Here is a 15,803-nt window from a genome sequence, read left to right as displayed (position 1 = left end):
CTTCCAAGTTCGCCCCCAAGTTTGCGCGCGGCCGCGTGGGGGCGGGGGCCGCGCGGAGGGGCGGTGGCGCGGCCGGAGGGTGGGGTCTGGCGCGCGGGGCGGGCGCTGCCGCCTGGCCGGCCGCGGCTGGCCCTGGATCAGGGAGCCGATGTGGAATTTCCTGCCCGGCCCGGCGCCCCTCCTGCCGCCCCCCGCCCGGCCGCGCACTCCGCTTCCGGCCGCTCTCGCTGCGGCCGCACCCGCGCCCGCGCCCGCCCCGCGCCTGCCCCGCGCCGCATGGAGGGCGCAGGGCCCCGGGGGGCCGGGCCGGCGCGGCGCCGGGGAGCCGGGGGGCCGCCGCCGCCGCTGCCGCCGCTGCTGCTGCTGCTCTGGCTGCTACCCGGCCCCGCGGCGCCCCAGGAGCTGAGCCCGCGCGGCCGCAACGTGTGCCGCGCGCCCGGGTAGGAGCCGGCCGGGCTGGGGGAGGGGGCCGGAGGGACACCCGGGGCCGGGGAGAGGGGGCGCCCAGGACCTCCCTGAGCCAAACGCGCGGGCCCCTCGGGCCGCCCTCGCTGACCCCGGCTCCGCTCCAGGCCGAGCCCGGGCGCCGGGCCACGACGGTGCGTCCGAGGATACCCTGGGCGAGAAGCGGCCGAGGGTAGAGCGGAGGGCAGCGGACGCCCAGAGGGCTGACACACGGGGTTCGAGATTTCAGACCCAGGAAAAGGGACCCTTGGGCCGGATTGTGAAGGCCGTAAGAAGACGGGAAGCTCATTCCAAGCCCATGGCATGGCATGTGCAAGGGCCCAGACACACGAGTGTGGCTCGAGCCGTGATGGAGGGAGGGTGAGCGTCCAGGAGAGATGGAGCGAGGCTCCTGAGAAGAGGGAGCCGCGGAGGTCTTGAGGCAGGCGAGTCGGAAGGACAGATTTGTGTCCTAGAAAGAGCGGGCGCGGGTGGGAAGAGGGTGGTTATGGAGGTGGGCGTCGAGGAGCCTGAGCTCAGAGTGGCCCAGAAGCGGGAATAGAGAGACAATGACGTGCGCCGGCATCGGGAGGATGGGGGACTCCCGGGTGGGGATACGGGGTGCAGAGGGGCGGCACAGAGGTGGGCGCCACGAGGAGCCGGGCTGGGGAAGCCAGTGTGGGACAGGAGGGGACAGGCTCTGCCGGAGGGCGCCGGGCTCAGGACCTTGCGCGGAGGTCGAAGAGCGCAAGCCAGGACCCAGGAGTGGGCGCAGGAGTCGGAGGACCCGGTCGGTCTGTCAGAGGCCACTGCGAGGTCAAGGGCATCTCCGCGCGGGGGCGAGGAGCCGGCGTGAGGGGGTGCCTTGGCGCGGGCCGGGGGCGCCAGGCAGGCGGGAAGCTGGAGAAGCATCACGGGCTCCTGGCGGGTGCGGTGGGGGCGCCCTGGGCCGCAGGGCCCAGGGAGGCCGCGTCCGGGGGCAGGCGGTCGCGGCAGACAAGGGGCTGTGAGGGGCCGCGCGGGGTTTCCGAGCTCGGATCCCGAGGCGCGCAGACCCCTCCCCGCTGCGAGCCCCGCCTCTAGGGCGGGGGCCGGCCTGGCCCGCCATCTGCTTCAGATCGACGCCGCCGCCGCCGCCTCCCGGGCCTCCCGGGCCTCCCCGGCCCCAGGAATGCAGCGGCTGTGGCGGGCGGGGCCGCCTGGGGAGTGGGAGGGCGCGATCGTCGCCGGCCCTGTCCCTCCGCCTCGGCTCTCCTTCCCTGTGGGGGTCCGTGCCGGGGGTGGGGGGTGGGGGGATCCGATGGCAGGCCAGAGCTGTCCGGAGCCTCCTCCACTCCCCCTCTCCCCGAGATGTTCCATCAGGCGGCCTGTTCCAGTAGCCAAGAGCCTGGGTTGGGTTTCAGATCCTGGTGCCACCTCTCCCCATCTGAGTGGCCCCGGGCACAACGCTTAACCTTTCTGGGCCAGTCCATACTCCTGTCCAGTGGGGGGGGGGTGGTGGTAGAGGAGGGATGACTGTGATCCTGTGTGGAGCTGGTTAATGGGAAAGACGGCACTCCCCCATCCCCCCCAGGGTCTGGACCATCTCTTCATTACCTTCCCAAGGCTGGGCCTTGCCAGGTTCCCATTAGCGTTCCCTCCCTCCGGAGGCAGGAGGACTAGGGCAGGGAGCAGCTCTCAGTCAGTAAAATCCCATACACTTAATGTGTGCAGGCCTGTTGTTGGTGCAGGGATACAGCTGTCCTGTGTGGAGGAGATTTACAGCAAATCATCTGACATCTGGCAAGGGCTGGGGAGGAGGTGTTCAGTTGGGGAGACCCAGTGGGAAGTGATGAGTGAGAGAGGCCTGTGGGAGAGGAGGCAGAGCAGGGTGGCATCTGGGGCAGGGCCCTGAGTGCAGAGGGCCTGTTGGAAGCACAGGAAGGAGCCCTGGGGGCTGGGACAGGGATGGTGGAGGAGAGGCCACAGGGCGATGGGAACCCCCGTGGGCTTTGCACAGAAGAGGGGCAGGATGTGACCTGGGTTGGCTGTCAGGTGGCAGATGAACTGGGGCAGGAGGGCAGAAGGTGGGAGAGAACCAGGGAGGGTGAGGGTGGCTCTCACAAGGCTGGGCGGGGGACAAGTGGCCTGTCCCATCCTAGATCCAGTTTGGAAGGTAGAGCTGGCGTGTTTCTCAGTTGATCCACTCTGGGAGAGAGCAGAGTCCCCTTCCAGCCTCCCAGCCTGGAAGGACAGTCTTTACCCTGAGATGGAGAAGACCCGGGGTGGGAGGGGCTAGTGGGGAGGAGGGCCCCCCTCGAGGCCTCCGAGGCATTGTCAGTGTCTGGATGGGACCTAGGGAGCTTCCCCAGGGAGCTAGAGTGGACAGAGCAGGGGAGGGAGGCGGGGGGTGGGGCAGAAACCAGGGGAGGGGTGCCCAGGGGGGAAGGAGGAGAGTGGGGCAGGCATGGAGTCCCAGGGGGCGTGGAGGCAGAGGAGCTTCCTGTCTGGACTGGGGAGAGAATGGGACAGACACTGGCACAGTGAGCAGGCAGTGCTCTTGGGGAGCTTTGCCGAGGTGGCTTGGGCAGGTTCAAGATGAAGGTTTAAATCACCGCAGCTTCATTTGCAGTAACAGTGATCTATGGGGGGGCAGCCTGCAGCACAGCCTGCTTGCTGAGGGGCCTGGATTGACACCCCAGGGTCCTTCCCTAGTGTAGGAGCTACCCCTGCACTGGGCCATCTTTCTTGTCATCTCACTTTCATAAGATCTGAGAAAATGGGCCTGCCAACCTAGCCCAGCCTTTTCTGCCAGCCCGTCCCAGAAGGAAAAGTCCCACAGACTCATCCTCCACGTGGGCTCTGTCCTGCCGGGGAGCAGGGTTGTTAGCTCTGTTGGGTGGGGCCTGGGCACCAGCCATGCTGGGAGGACCAGGTGAACTCAGGGACTTCCTAGAGCCTGCTCAGCATGGGCTGGAGCTCACAGCACAGCCTCGGCTGAGCTCATAGTTTGTGCTGGACACATCTTGACTCTCTTAATCCTCCTGCCAAACCTATGGGCCCCATTCTACAGATTTAGCAGCTGGAGCTCAGAGAGGTAAAGTTCTGTGCCCAAGGTCACACAGCAAGTGGCAGACCCAGTCATCCAATCCAGCTTAGTGTGGCCCTAAAACCAGGCTCCCAACCTGATTACAGAGCCATGCAGCCAGGTCGTCCAGGATGGAAGGTGGTCAGTGTTCCTGGGCCATCCCAGCAGGCCATCTGGTGAGGCTGCCTGCAGGAGGGACCTCTACAGAGGCTCTCCATCTGGAGACCTGGGTTCATACTGGCAGAAGAGGCAGGAGGGTGATGGGCCCTCGGACCTGGGTCTCCCTACAGATGGCCATCTCGGAGCTGGGTGGGTGGGGACAATGGGGGCCAGAAAATCCAGGCCTGCTTAGAGTTCCTGTCTCTGGTTTCCAGTTTTATTTGTGGAAAATAAGGTGGCCCATTCCTTGAAGTTTGGGGTTTTATGGATCCTGTTCCCCAGGTCCCATATCTTTGGCCCAAAGGAGAATCCAGCCCTTTCTGGGAGAGGGGGCTCCCTTGGAGTCCGGGGGCCCCATCCAGGGTGTGGTGATCATTTCGAGCTGGGAACGGTTGGGGGGCATCTTCTGAGGGGTGTGATATGGGGCAGCTGCAGCCTTTCCCTTCTCAGGCCATCCCACCCCCACCCCAGGGTGCTCAGGCCCCTCCTACCTCCTCCCATCACCATATCCCGGTTCTAGATTCACATCCTTCCCAAGAGGCCCTCTCCTTTTCTCTGAAGTGTGAATGGTGGCTATGTGCCTTTAGCATTTGGCTGAAGTTCTAGGTCTGATGGGACCCTGCAGAACTGCAGCCTGAGTGTCTGTTCCTTCTCAGCCTCCTTTGCCCCACAGTGTGGGCACACCCCACCTCAGCCCTCATGGCCCTCACCAGTGGCCATGGCTTCACTTGGGCAGGGCCTCCAAACCTTTGTGCCTACACACCCCATAAGCCCAGGCCTTGGGAGGCTGCACCACCCTGATATGGGACACATAAATTTTTTACCTCCTACTGTACCTTGTAAAGCCAAATAAAATTAAACAAGATTTTATGAAAGTTCACGGAGAGGACATTCTAACGTTGCCTTCCTCCAGCCCAAGTCTCGCCCTGGTGCTCTGCAGCCCTCAGTTTTACTTTCCTTACTCAGATGGAGGACTCCCTGGGTGTACCTTGCCCCTCTCCAAGTGGACACCTCGCTGTGTCCACCACACTCAGAGACAACCCATCTGCCTTGGTGCTCCAGTTGGGCATCCAGATGTGCCCACCCGGCCCAGCCAGTCCTGGCACTGCCCAGGTCACGTCATATCTGGATCCCTGACACCCATCTGGCCAGAACCCCACCCCCAGGGATGCCCTAGACCTCCATGTCTGAGCAGGTCCTGGAGGCCCAGGGACCTTTGCCCCACCCCCACCTCACTGCTGCCCCTCCTGGGACATGTGGGGTCTCTTCTCTGGCCTAGTGGATGGGGAAGAGGGCACAGATCAGGAGGAGTGGCGAGACCCCTTGTAGAGGGAACTGGGAAGTTCTTGGAGGTGGTCTGCCATCTGCCGCCTCCCAGTGTCCGCTCTAGAGGGCTGGAATTTGTGTCTTATTCGCTTCGAGTCTCCCAACCTACAGCAGTGCCGGGCACACATGAGGGCCTTTATAACCACCTCCCTAGGGCAGGGTGGAGGTTACTGGAGGACCCAGCGAGGACTAGGAGTGGGTCCCGAGCTCAGGCGCCCTCTCTCTGCCTGCAGCTCCCAGGAGCTCACTTGCTGCGCCGGCTGGAGGCAGCAGGGGGACGAATGTGGGATCGGTGAGTAGGGCACCCTGGGACTTGGGCAGGGGGCGGGGTCACGGAGAGGAGGGATAGTGTGGGGGCTGAACTCGCGACAACTTGGGCGCGTCTCGTCCGCAGCTGTGTGCGAAGGCAACTCCACGTGCTCGGAGAACGAGGTGTGCGTGCGGCCGGGCGAGTGCCGCTGCCGCCATGGCTACTTCGGTGCCAACTGCGACACCAGTGAGCGCGGATTGTGGCGGGCGGGGCAGTGGGGAAGGATCCCAGAGATGGGCGGGGCCTGAGAGTGGGCGGGGCCTGAGTCGGGAGTGGGTCCCCGGGGGCGGGGGGCTGGACGCGGGCAGGTTCGGGCTGGGTCTGGGCCCCGTCGCGAGCACCTGGGCTTCCCACCCTCTCCACTCGCTCTGCAGAGTGCCCGCGCCAGTTCTGGGGTCCCGACTGCAAGGAGCTGTGTGTCTGCCACCCACACGGGCAGTGCGAGGACGTGACGGGCCAGTGTACATGTCATGCGCGGCGCTGGGGCGCACGCTGCGAGCATGCGTGCCAATGCCAGCACGGCGCGTGCCACCCGCGGAGCGGCGCGTGTCGCTGCGAGCCTGGCTGGTGGGGCCCACAGTGCGCCAGCGCGTGCTACTGTAGCGCCACGTCGCGCTGCGACCCACAGACGGGCGCGTGCCTCTGCCACGCAGGCTGGTGGGGCCGCAGCTGCAACAACCAGTGTGCCTGCAACACGTCGCCGTGCGAGCAACAGAGCGGCCGCTGCCAGTGCCGCGAGCGCACGTTCGGCGCGCGCTGCGAGCGCTATTGCCAGTGCTTCCGCGGCCGCTGCCATCCGGTGGACGGCACGTGCGCGTGCGAGCCCGGTTACCGGGGCAAGTACTGCCGCGAGCCTTGCCCTGCCGGCTTCTACGGCCTGGGCTGCCGCCGCCGGTAAGCGCGGGCCCCGGCCGGGGAGGGAGAGGAGGGGCAGGCGCCGAGGGAGCCGGGGTGAGGCGGCCGGGACCCCGCCTAGCCTCCTGCCCCTTCCCCAGATGCGGCCAGTGCAAGGGCCAGCAGCCATGCACGGTGGCCGAGGGCCGTTGCCTGACGTGCGAGCCCGGCTGGAACGGCACCAAGTGCGACCAGCCGTGCGCCACCGGTTTCTACGGCGAGGGCTGCGGCCACCGCTGCCCGCCGTGTCGCGACGGGCACGCCTGCAACCACGTCACCGGCAAGTGCACGCGCTGCAACGCGGGCTGGATCGGTGACCGGTGAGCAACCCGTGTTCGCCTCAGACACACAGCCCCCAGCCGGCCTCCCCCGATTGCCCTCCGCGGAGGGCTCTGTGGGCTTAAGGGTCGTTTGCCTGTTTCCGCTGACGCCTCCTCCCCGCGTTCCGAGGTGTGAGACCAAGTGCAGCAATGGCACCTACGGCGAGGACTGCGCGTTCGTGTGCGCCGACTGCGGCAGCGGCCACTGCGACTTCCAGTCGGGACGTTGCCTGTGCAGCCCGGGCGTCCACGGGCCCCAGTGAGTGCCCGGGGACCCAAGGGGTTTGAGGGGTCTGTATCCGGCACTGGGCTCCAGCCAGACCCCAGGTGCTGCTGCGTTGGCCGACCAGGCGGGACCCAGGCTTGGCCCCTCAGCCTTGGCCCCCATACTTCAGCTAGGGAGAGACAACAGGCTCTTTGGGGCAGTTTCCTGCCCTGGGTGGAGCCAGCTCTCGAGCGGGATCTAGCGACCAGGTCAGCCTGTGGCCAGTGGGTTCCTTGAGGGCTGCAGGGCTGAGGTGACCCGGAGATGATGTGGAATGAGCAGGGACCTCCACGTACAGCCAAGGGTCTCGTCTGGCAGCCCCTTTTCCCCCCACAGAAGAGTCAGCCCCAGCAATGGGCACTGCGGCCAGTGTCCACGGCCCGTCCCCTAGACTCCGTCCCACTGGAGTGCACACATTTGTTTTCAAAACATTGATCGCTCAGGGTGTGCTGGAGGTGGGGGTGGGCTGCAGTCCCTAGAGAATGGAGAACCCGGGGCCGGGCCGGGGCTGGCTGGCCGCGGGGGCGAGGGCGGGAGGCGTAACCGAGGGCCGCTTGGCTCTCCCAGACCCCACGCCCCTCCCTGACCTCGCGCCCCCGCAGCTGTAACCTGACTTGCCCGCCCGGGCTCCACGGCGTGGACTGCGCCCAGGCCTGCAGCTGCCACGAGGACTCGTGCGACCCGGTCACCGGTGCCTGCCGCCTGGGTGAGTGGGTGAGGGCGACCCGGCGGGGGCGCGGGGGCTGCCGGCACCTCGCTGACCCTGTGACCCCCACAGAGACCAACCAGCGAAAGGGCGTGATGGGTGCGGGCGCGCTGCTCGCCCTGCTCCTCGGCCTGCTGCTCTCGCTGCTCGGCTGCTGCTGCGCCTGCCGCGGCAAGGACCCCGCGCGCGGGTGAGGCTTCCAGCTCCCTCCCTTCCCCGGTTCCGGCCGTGCGGGGACTGCAGCGCGGCGCGCCGTTCCCGGCCCCGCCCTGGGGGGCCCCACCCTTCGTTAGCTCAGGCCCCGCCCTCCTTGAGGTTCTGCTCCCTTGGGCCTCTCCCGGCCTTAGGCCCCGCCCCTCCGCTCGGGCCTCTCCCTCCCTGTGGGTGGGCTCCCACGGGCTCGCCCCGCCCCTCTGGGACAGGCACGGCCCCGCCCCTTCGCTCAGCCCCCGCCCCCGCAGGGAGCTCTCGCTTGGGAGGAAGAAGGCGCCGCAGCGCCTATGCGGGCGCTTCAGCCGCATCAGCATGAAGCTGCCCCGGATCCCTCTCCGCAGGCAGAAGCTGCCCAAGGTCGTAGGTAAGGATGACGTAGGTAAGGAGTCTCCGGGGAACACCCCCCGACGCAGGAGGCTGCTGGGAAATGGGTGTGACGGGGTCGGTGTAGGAACTGCGGGGCCTTGAGTGTCGATGTGGGGGCGTGGGGAGGTGCGACCGGGAGAGGAAAGAAGGATTGCGGATGCAGGGGAGCCCTGGAGGAAGGCAGGGGTCCTACGTGTGCGGGCAGGTGTGGGCCCTGTCTCGGTGACTGTGAGTAACTGCATGTGTGGTGTGGTGGGGCAGTGTGGACTGGACATCCGCGGCCGGTAGGCCCCCGCAGTCTGCGGGAGTGAGTACACTGTCGGTCCTGATGCGAGCCGCAGGTGGACGCGGGCACCTGTGAGTGGGAATGCCCTGCCACAGGAAGACCCGCCCCCGGCCCGGATCCCCAGCTGTGCCCTGGGTCTTTCCTGGAAAGTGGGCAGGCTGGTCCCTCGGCCCCCACCGTACCTCAGGACGGGGCTGGGTGCGGGGCGATGCTGCTTCTCTCCTTCTGCCTGCACTGACTCACACCGGGGTGGAGTCTCTCTGCGTCTTTCCCACTTGTTTCCAAAGATGAGGGGGATGGGGAGATGAAGTCCCCTGGGAGGTAAAGATGCAGACAGCTGAGAAAACCCCTGGGCCCACTCAGCAGAGTGGGATTTATGGGCACAGATGTGGGGGCTGGAACCCACATCCCATTTGTGAGAGGGGGACGGGCTGGCCAGCCTCTGGGATTCCCCCATTGTGGGGTCTATGTCTGTGGAGGCCGTGCTTAGGGGTGCAGCCTGCTGAGACGGCTGAGGCAAAGGGTGGCTTCACCACTGCACATTTGCATTCAAAAACTGCTGCAAGACAGGGTCTGAAGCGTGGCTTGGAGGCCCTGATGGGCTCTCCCAGCCAGGTGCTCTCTTTTCCCAACTTTCGGCCCGACCTCACTCAGCTCCCTGGCCGTACACTAGCCTGTTGAATTGCCTGTCCCACCCACTATCTTGGGGTAGGGCTGGCTTGGGTCCCTCCATCATTTGTGGCAGGAGGGCTGGTGAGGGCACTGGCTGGGGCAGGCGGGGCCCCTGGCAGCTATGCTTCCCTCCTTCCCCAGTGGCCCATCACGACCTGGATAACACGCTCAACTGCAGCTTCCTGGAGCCACCCTCGGGGCTGGAGCAGCCCTCGCCATCATGGTCTTCCCGGGCCTCCTTCTCCTCCTTTGACACCACGGATGAAGGCCCCGTATACTGTGTACCCCACGAGGGTGAGTGCCCCTCTGCTTGGGGTGAGGACCCCTCTCGCTCTGACCCAGTGAAAGGTTCCAGCTGAAATTTCTGTGCTCTAAGAGACAGGCAGCATGGGGAGGAAGGGCTAGTGATGCTGTTAACTGGGGGGTGGATACACAGTTGAGGTTGCAGAGTGGGCTTCTTTGCTGCCCAGCACCAGACTGGGGTAGGGTCTGGGGAGGTAGCCACAGCCCAGGTTCACTTCTGGGGAGACCAGGCAGAGAAAATTCCGGGCCTGGGGAGGAGGTGGCAGAGGAGACAGGAAATGGGGTTTGCAGGATATGGGGACACACTTTCACCTGAAGCCTTGGCTCACAAACATCAAGAAGCAGCCTGAATAGCTGGGCTTCTGGCCTCTCTCTTCCCCAGACCACCCCCGTGAATGACTTTGGGCAGGTGACTAACCTCTGAGCCTTAGAAGGCCTTTCTCTTAAAGAAGGACTATGAATCGAGGGTCAAATGTGGTGATGGTGGCCCCCCAGGCTGGGGATGTGGTGGGGGAGGGGTGCGAGTCCAGGCCGAGTTGGGGCTGCAACCCAGGAATTAGCCCCACTACCCCAGCCCTCCACCTCCGGGGCTCTGAGCTAAGTTTGTGGTCAGTGCAGTGAATGTGCCAGGCATGTCTGGATGCCACGGCGACTGAGCGCCAGCTGGGGCGGGAAGAGGAGGGGAGGCGGGGCGCCAGCGAGGGTTTGTTCTTGGAGGCTGGGGGGCCAAGCTCTTTCCGGAGGAGGTGACCGCCCCGCTCGTCCCTTGTCAGAGGCGGCAGCCGAGAGCCGGGACGCGGAGGTCCCCATCGCCCCAGCCACTGCCCCTAACGAGGCGCTGGCTTCGTCCCCTGCACCGGTGACTACGCCCGCGGAGGAGGCCACGCCCCTCCGCGCGTCCTCCGACAGCGAGCGGTCAGCGTCGAGCGGGGACGGGCCTGGCGGGGCGCTGTATGCGCGTGTGGCCCGGCGTGAGGCCCGGCCGGCCCGGGTCCGGGGCGAGGCCCGAGGCCTGTCGCTTTCGCCATCGCCCGAGCGCAGGAAGCCACCGCCGCCCGACCCCGCCACCAAGCCCAAGGTGTCCTGGATCCACGGCAAGCACGGTGCCGCCGCCGCGCGTGCGCCGTCGCCGCCACCCGCGGGCCCCGAGGCCGCTCCCAGCCCCAGCAAGAGGAAACGGACGCCCAGCGACACATCGGCGCGGCCGGACGAGCCCTGCAACCCTAGGGCCCGCGACCCGACGCCGCGACCCCCGGGGCTGGCAGAGGAGGGGCCGGCCCTCGCCGCACCCTCGCCGCCCCGGGCTCGAGCGCGGGGCCGTGGCCCTGGCCTCTCAGAGCCCACGGACGCTGGCGGTCCCCCGCGCAGCGCACCTGAGGCCGCCTCCATGCTGGCCGCCGAGCTGCGCGACAAGACTCGCAGCCTGGGCCGCGCCGAGGGGGCCGTGGGCACGCAGGGCCCCCGAGAGAAGCCGGCGCCGCCGCAGAAGGCCAAGCGCTCGGTGCCTCCCGCCTCGCCGGTCCGCGCGCCCCCCGCGCCCGAGGCCCCAGGGCCCGAGAAGGCGGCAGCGGGCGCGCCCGGATCCGACACCCCCCGAAAGAAGACCCCCATCCAGAAGCCGCCTCGTAAGAAGAGCCGGGAGGTGGCGGGCGAGCCGGGCCGAGCGGGCGCGCCCACCCTGTAGTAGGTCGGCCCCGCCGTGCCTGCAGCTCCTCGGCTTAGCAGCGCTGCTTGTCACCCCGCGTCCCGTGCGCGCCCGGCGTCTCCCGCGGGGGCCCCAGCCCAGAGCAGCCTGGCGGGAGGCTGCGTCTCACTGGCTCAGGCCCAACGGCCCTCCTGGATGGGGTCCCGCGCTCGGGCAGGAAGCCCCATCCCAGTGGCTAAGGCCTGACAGACGCTTTGCTGGCCCCTCCCTTCCCATGGCCTGCCTGTGGAGGGCTCCCACCAGCCCGGGTCTCAAAGGCCAAGGGCAGGAGGGCTCTGCCTAAAGAACACCTCTTACTGGCCAAGAGTGCCTTGGCTGGGTCACCTTCTCACTGGCTGAGGCCAGAAGCACTTCCACCCTGGCAGTCTCTCTCTGGCCAGGGCCTGGCGCCTCTGGCTGGAGGTTCCCTTCTGTGACCCTAGCCAGAGGCTACTTCCACTGGCCGAGCCCCAGGGCATCTGGTTGACCGGAGCCTGGGGAGGAGGGCTGGTCTCTGCTCCTCAGGAGGCTTGGCTGTCTCCCCACCCACCCCAGCCCCACCCACGCTCTCCCAGCCCTAGCCTCCCCAGCCCTGGCCCCTCTGCTGTCGAGCTGGTTTTGATGGCCTCCCACCACCCCACATGCCTGGGAATCCGAGGGGCAACTCCAGTGGCCTGTGGAGATGTATTTATAGGCCCCCGGCAGGGCTGCTCCCACCCCATCCGGGTGCCCCAGGATGGGCTCCTCCCGGCAGGGGCTTGGCCAAAGCTTTCTTAATAAAGTGCCTTTTTTCTCCCCGTGCTCTGACTGCTTCCTATCTGCGGGCCTCTTGACGAGGATGTCCCCCCCAAAGAAACTGTGCCAGGATCCCTCGACCCAAGTGGAGCCTGGGAGCCCAGGTGTGGGTCTCCCAGGACTATGTTGGAAGTGGGTCATGTCCATCTGCCCATCCTTCACCTATTTATCAAGTTTATTGGGCACCCACCTCGGCCCACCCCATCCTGGACTGGCAGCCTGGGATGAAGGGTGTGTAGGAGCAGATAGAGTGGCACCCTTGGCTACGAGGAAGGAGCCAGCGCATGGGGCTGCTTCTGCCCTGCACCTTCCCCACTGCCCACTGCTGTTATACTTGGGGCCTCGAGCTGTTTGGTGTGGCTGGGGCGGGTCAGAGGCTGGGGCCAGGGGGTAGCGGGCCACGGGCACAGCCTCCAGCCGGGCCGCATCTGGCACAAACAAGACAGTCTGGCACCACACAGAGCCCCGCTGTCCATCTCAATGGGCTCCCTGTCCTCAGCCGGAAACTCTCCCGGCCCGAGAGGTGGGGGGAGGGGGAGAGCCCGCCTGGCCCAGAGCCCTGGCTGGCCCTGCTGGCAGTGCCCCCCCTCCCCTGCTCCCCCGCCCAACCTCGGCCTGCTCCCACTCTGGCCTGGCCTTCTTTCTGTGGCCATTGGTCCTAATGTCTTCACTGCTTCTGGCCCTCAGATGGCCTCGCAAGTGACCTTCCTGAGCTCCAAAGCCTCACTTTTCTACCGTGTCCGCTGTCCCTCATCCATCTGGGCTCCTCCCATCTCGCTGCCTCTGCCTAGCAGGCCTCTTCCTCACCTTTTGCTGCCAGCTCTTTCGATCAGGAGATTCTGCCAAGATTCTCCATTTATCTCCCCATCCCTGCCCCATAGGCCCCAGCACGACCAGAGTCTGGCCAGTGCTGGCAGCTCAGGGATCTCACCTGGCAAGTCTCTTGCCCTCTGGCCAGATGCCACGTGGAGGTAAACGTCAGTGACATGTACAGGGGCTGAGCCACCTGAGTGGAGATGGCCTCATGGCACAGGCGGGACATCTGGCGTGGCTCCCGTGGCCGTAGTCCCTGCATCTGGCCTGGTCAGGCAGCACGTGGAAGGCAGGCTCCCTGTCCCCGGGGCACACACCTTCCCTCGAGCCAGCTGGGCACCCTCCCAGCCATGGCCCTGCGCCTGGCCAGCCTCATCCCTTCTGGCACCAGGCCATGCTGGCTGCCGGGGCTCAGAACACAGGCTTAACGTCAGCCAGGAGGGGCAGCTGCCCAGCTGGGCTCAGCAAGGGCAGGGCAGTGGCTGAGGAAGGTGGTGGAGGGCAGTGAGGTGGTTCGGGCCACAGTCTTGCCATGTACGCCCCACCCACCATGTGCCACCCTGCCGCTCCCCAACCCCTGAACCCCTGCTCCAGCTCGCCTGCTCCCTGGCCTGGATCAGCACCGTGTGGGGCGACCAGAGCTGTCGCATCGGCCAGGCCTTTCCTGAGGCCCCTCCGCCGCCTGCTCTGGGAGCCTCCAGGCATCCAAGACCCTGAGCTTCAGGAGCCCCTCTGTGTGGGTGCCTCACAGAGCAGGAGCACCTCCCGCACTTCTGGCAGCCAGCCCTGCCACCCTGGGGGCCAGATGCTGTGGCCTGGAGACCAGGCAGGACCTGGCCCAAGAAACCCCCCAGGATGATCCGGTAGCCGCCTGGAGAGGGAGCTGCTGGGACCCCCTCCCCACCCCCATAGGCCTGCAGCAGTGCTAGCTCCCAGGGCAGGCGCCACAAAAGGGAACCGCGGCTGCTGGAACCTCCGTTGCCATGGGGACGAGGACCACAGGACCCACATCTGGTAGCGATTGAGGAGGAAAAATTATGAGTCGTGGAAAACGCAAATATTTTTTGTAGCACAGAGCACAAAGGAGCGGGAGGAATGTGGGACTGGAGAAGGCCTGAGCCCTGCCGGCTTTCAGGCGGGGACAGAGAACATATCACACAGAGGCAGAGCTACACCTACACACACACACACACACACACACACGCATGCACACAGATGCACCGTCAGACACACACACTGAAACATACCCACACCTACAACCAGACCCAAAGAAAAACAGAGATACTCACCACCAGTACACTCACCCCCCTGGACGGAAATGGACAGTCCCGCCAACACAAACACACAGAAACGCTGAGACAGAAGCCCTGCCACACTGCACACACGGACCAGAAGAACCAGTAAAACACCAGGAGAGATGCACACACTGAAGCAAACATGCGTGTACAGGGAAGCACACTCACCCTGCGAGACACACACAGACAGAGAAGACTCAGCAGGGACGTCCCTGGCAGTCCAGTGGTTAAGACTCCGAGCTCCCACTGCAGGGGGCACGGGTTTGATCCCTGGTTGGGGAACTAAGATCCCACAGGCTGCACCGCAAAAAAAAAAAAAAAAAAAAACAACTCAGCAGCATACACGATACCACCAAGCTCGGGGCACCGAGACGGACATAACCCTGCAACGCAAAACACACTCCCTAACTTACAGAAGCGTCGGGAGAGACACAGACCCTGCAACACACACACGCGGACACACACACACAGCCAGACCCATAGCAGCACCAAGAGCACTCACTCAGTCCACCACACACGCAGGAGAACCGAGACAGGACGACGATACTGAATTTATCTGAGCCCCATGCCCGAGATTGCACCCTGCTGCAAGCCCAGAACAGGCCAACCCTGAAAGGCCGTGTTGCCCTCTCACGTGCCAGACCCCCTTATTCTTCCTCGCGACTTCCTTGATCCCGCCTCTAGAAAACCCCAGCCACTGCCTCTCCTTGTGATGTTCCTTGTTAGTGAACCTTCCTCCTGTTGCTGTAGCCGGAATAAAATCATCCCCTGATCATCTCCCCTCACGGTTCTGCCACCCCGACCCTTGTCTTCTGGTCCTGGGCACCTGCTCCAAGTAGCGCCCTCCTGACGTGCCCTGGCCCGCAGCAGCCCCAAGGTCCTGTGCTCTAGGCTCTTGTCTGTTGGGAGCACGGTAAGAATTTGAGTTTGATCCTTTTTGAGGGTTTGTTGATTTCTGGTACTGGATTCTTTTGGGTTCATAGTCTGACCATTTGGTCTTGTGTCTGTTAGTCTTTTCTGTTCGCCTATTGTCTGTTTTGAGCTTAAATCAATTAAGAGTTAGTACCCGCTGGGAAGATGGTTTGAGGTGGTGATAGATGAAAGAGCCATGTGGACACAAAGGGTTCCTTAAGGCCACCGGAGAGGCTGTGACAGGAACAGGGGCGCCTGTGACACACCCAGCAGTTGGTACCTTTGGGGATGCTCACCCAGAGGCTTGGTGGTGCCCCGCACAAGAGGGCAGTGGTGAAGGGGGTGGGGTTAGGAGAGCAAAGGTCTGGGAGCAGAGAGTGAGAGTCCAAAGACAGGTGAGGGTGTCTGCAGAGGTTGGGGCCCCAACAAGGAGGAGGGCAAGTGGGAGCATGAGAGGGAGTCTGGGTGGAGGAGATATTGGATGGGGTCCAGATCACTCGTGCACCTAGGCAGGTAAATGGGATTTTCACTAAACCATAACAGACTTCATATTTTCTTAACCAGTTTTTCAGAGTTTTTCCTTCCCACCTTGATTTACTTTTTAAAAATTTATTTATTTTATTTTTGGCTGCTTTGGGTCTTCGTTGCTCTGCACGGGCTTTTCTCTGGTTTCGGCGAGTGGGGGCTGCTCTTCATTGGGGTGCATGGGCTTCTCACTGCGGTGGCTTCTCTTGTTGCGGAGCACGGGCTCTAGGCACGCAGGCTTCAGTGGTTGCAGCCCACGGGCTTAGTTGCTCTGCGGCATGTGAGAACTTCCCTGACCAGGGCTTGAACCCATGTCCCCTGCATTGGCAGGCAGATTCTTAACCGCTGTGACACCAGGGAAGCCCTTGATTTACTTTTTTAAAAAAATAGTCTTTATTTTTTAGAGAAGTTTTAGGTTCACAGCAAAATTAAGAAAAAAGTACAGAGT

General features: G+C 64.5%; 1 protein-coding gene across 1 annotated transcript; it reads left to right on the top strand.

Moving 5' to 3' along the window:
• The first annotated feature begins 276 nt into the window (after positions 1 to 276).
• On the top strand, positions 277 to 11,815 carry SCARF2 (scavenger receptor class F member 2). Its single transcript, XM_060120990.1, has 11 exons — positions 277 to 440; positions 5,230 to 5,288; positions 5,391 to 5,492; positions 5,681 to 6,200; positions 6,302 to 6,520; positions 6,651 to 6,779; positions 7,388 to 7,491; positions 7,564 to 7,681; positions 7,953 to 8,068; positions 9,170 to 9,322; positions 10,105 to 11,815. The coding sequence occupies exons 1-11, from the start codon at positions 277 to 279 to the stop codon at positions 11,013 to 11,015; spliced, it is 2,595 nt and encodes an 864-aa protein (XP_059976973.1). The 3' UTR covers positions 11,016 to 11,815.
• Positions 11,816 to 15,803: the final 3,988 nt, after the last annotated feature.

This window comes from Lagenorhynchus albirostris, chromosome 14 (genome assembly GCF_949774975.1).
Source record: "Lagenorhynchus albirostris chromosome 14, mLagAlb1.1, whole genome shotgun sequence".
Lineage (NCBI taxonomy): Eukaryota > Metazoa > Chordata > Mammalia > Artiodactyla > Delphinidae > Lagenorhynchus > Lagenorhynchus albirostris.
Note: the sequence above shows the minus strand (reverse complement) of the source record. Positions and strands in the feature narration are given on the sequence as shown.

Bases quoted from the DNA above. Each gene is read 5' to 3' on its own strand.
- SCARF2 (XM_060120990.1), top strand. From the start codon at position 277: ATGGAGGGCGCAGGGCCCCGGGGGGCCGGGCCGGCGCGGCGCCGGGGA. The intron at 8,069-9,169 runs GTAAGGATGACG...CTCCTTCCCCAG, and splicing joins GAAGCTGCCCAAGGTCGTAG to TGGCCCATCACGACCTGGAT. The intron at 9,323-10,104 runs GTGAGTGCCCCT...GTCCCTTGTCAG, and splicing joins ATACTGTGTACCCCACGAGG to AGGCGGCAGCCGAGAGCCGG.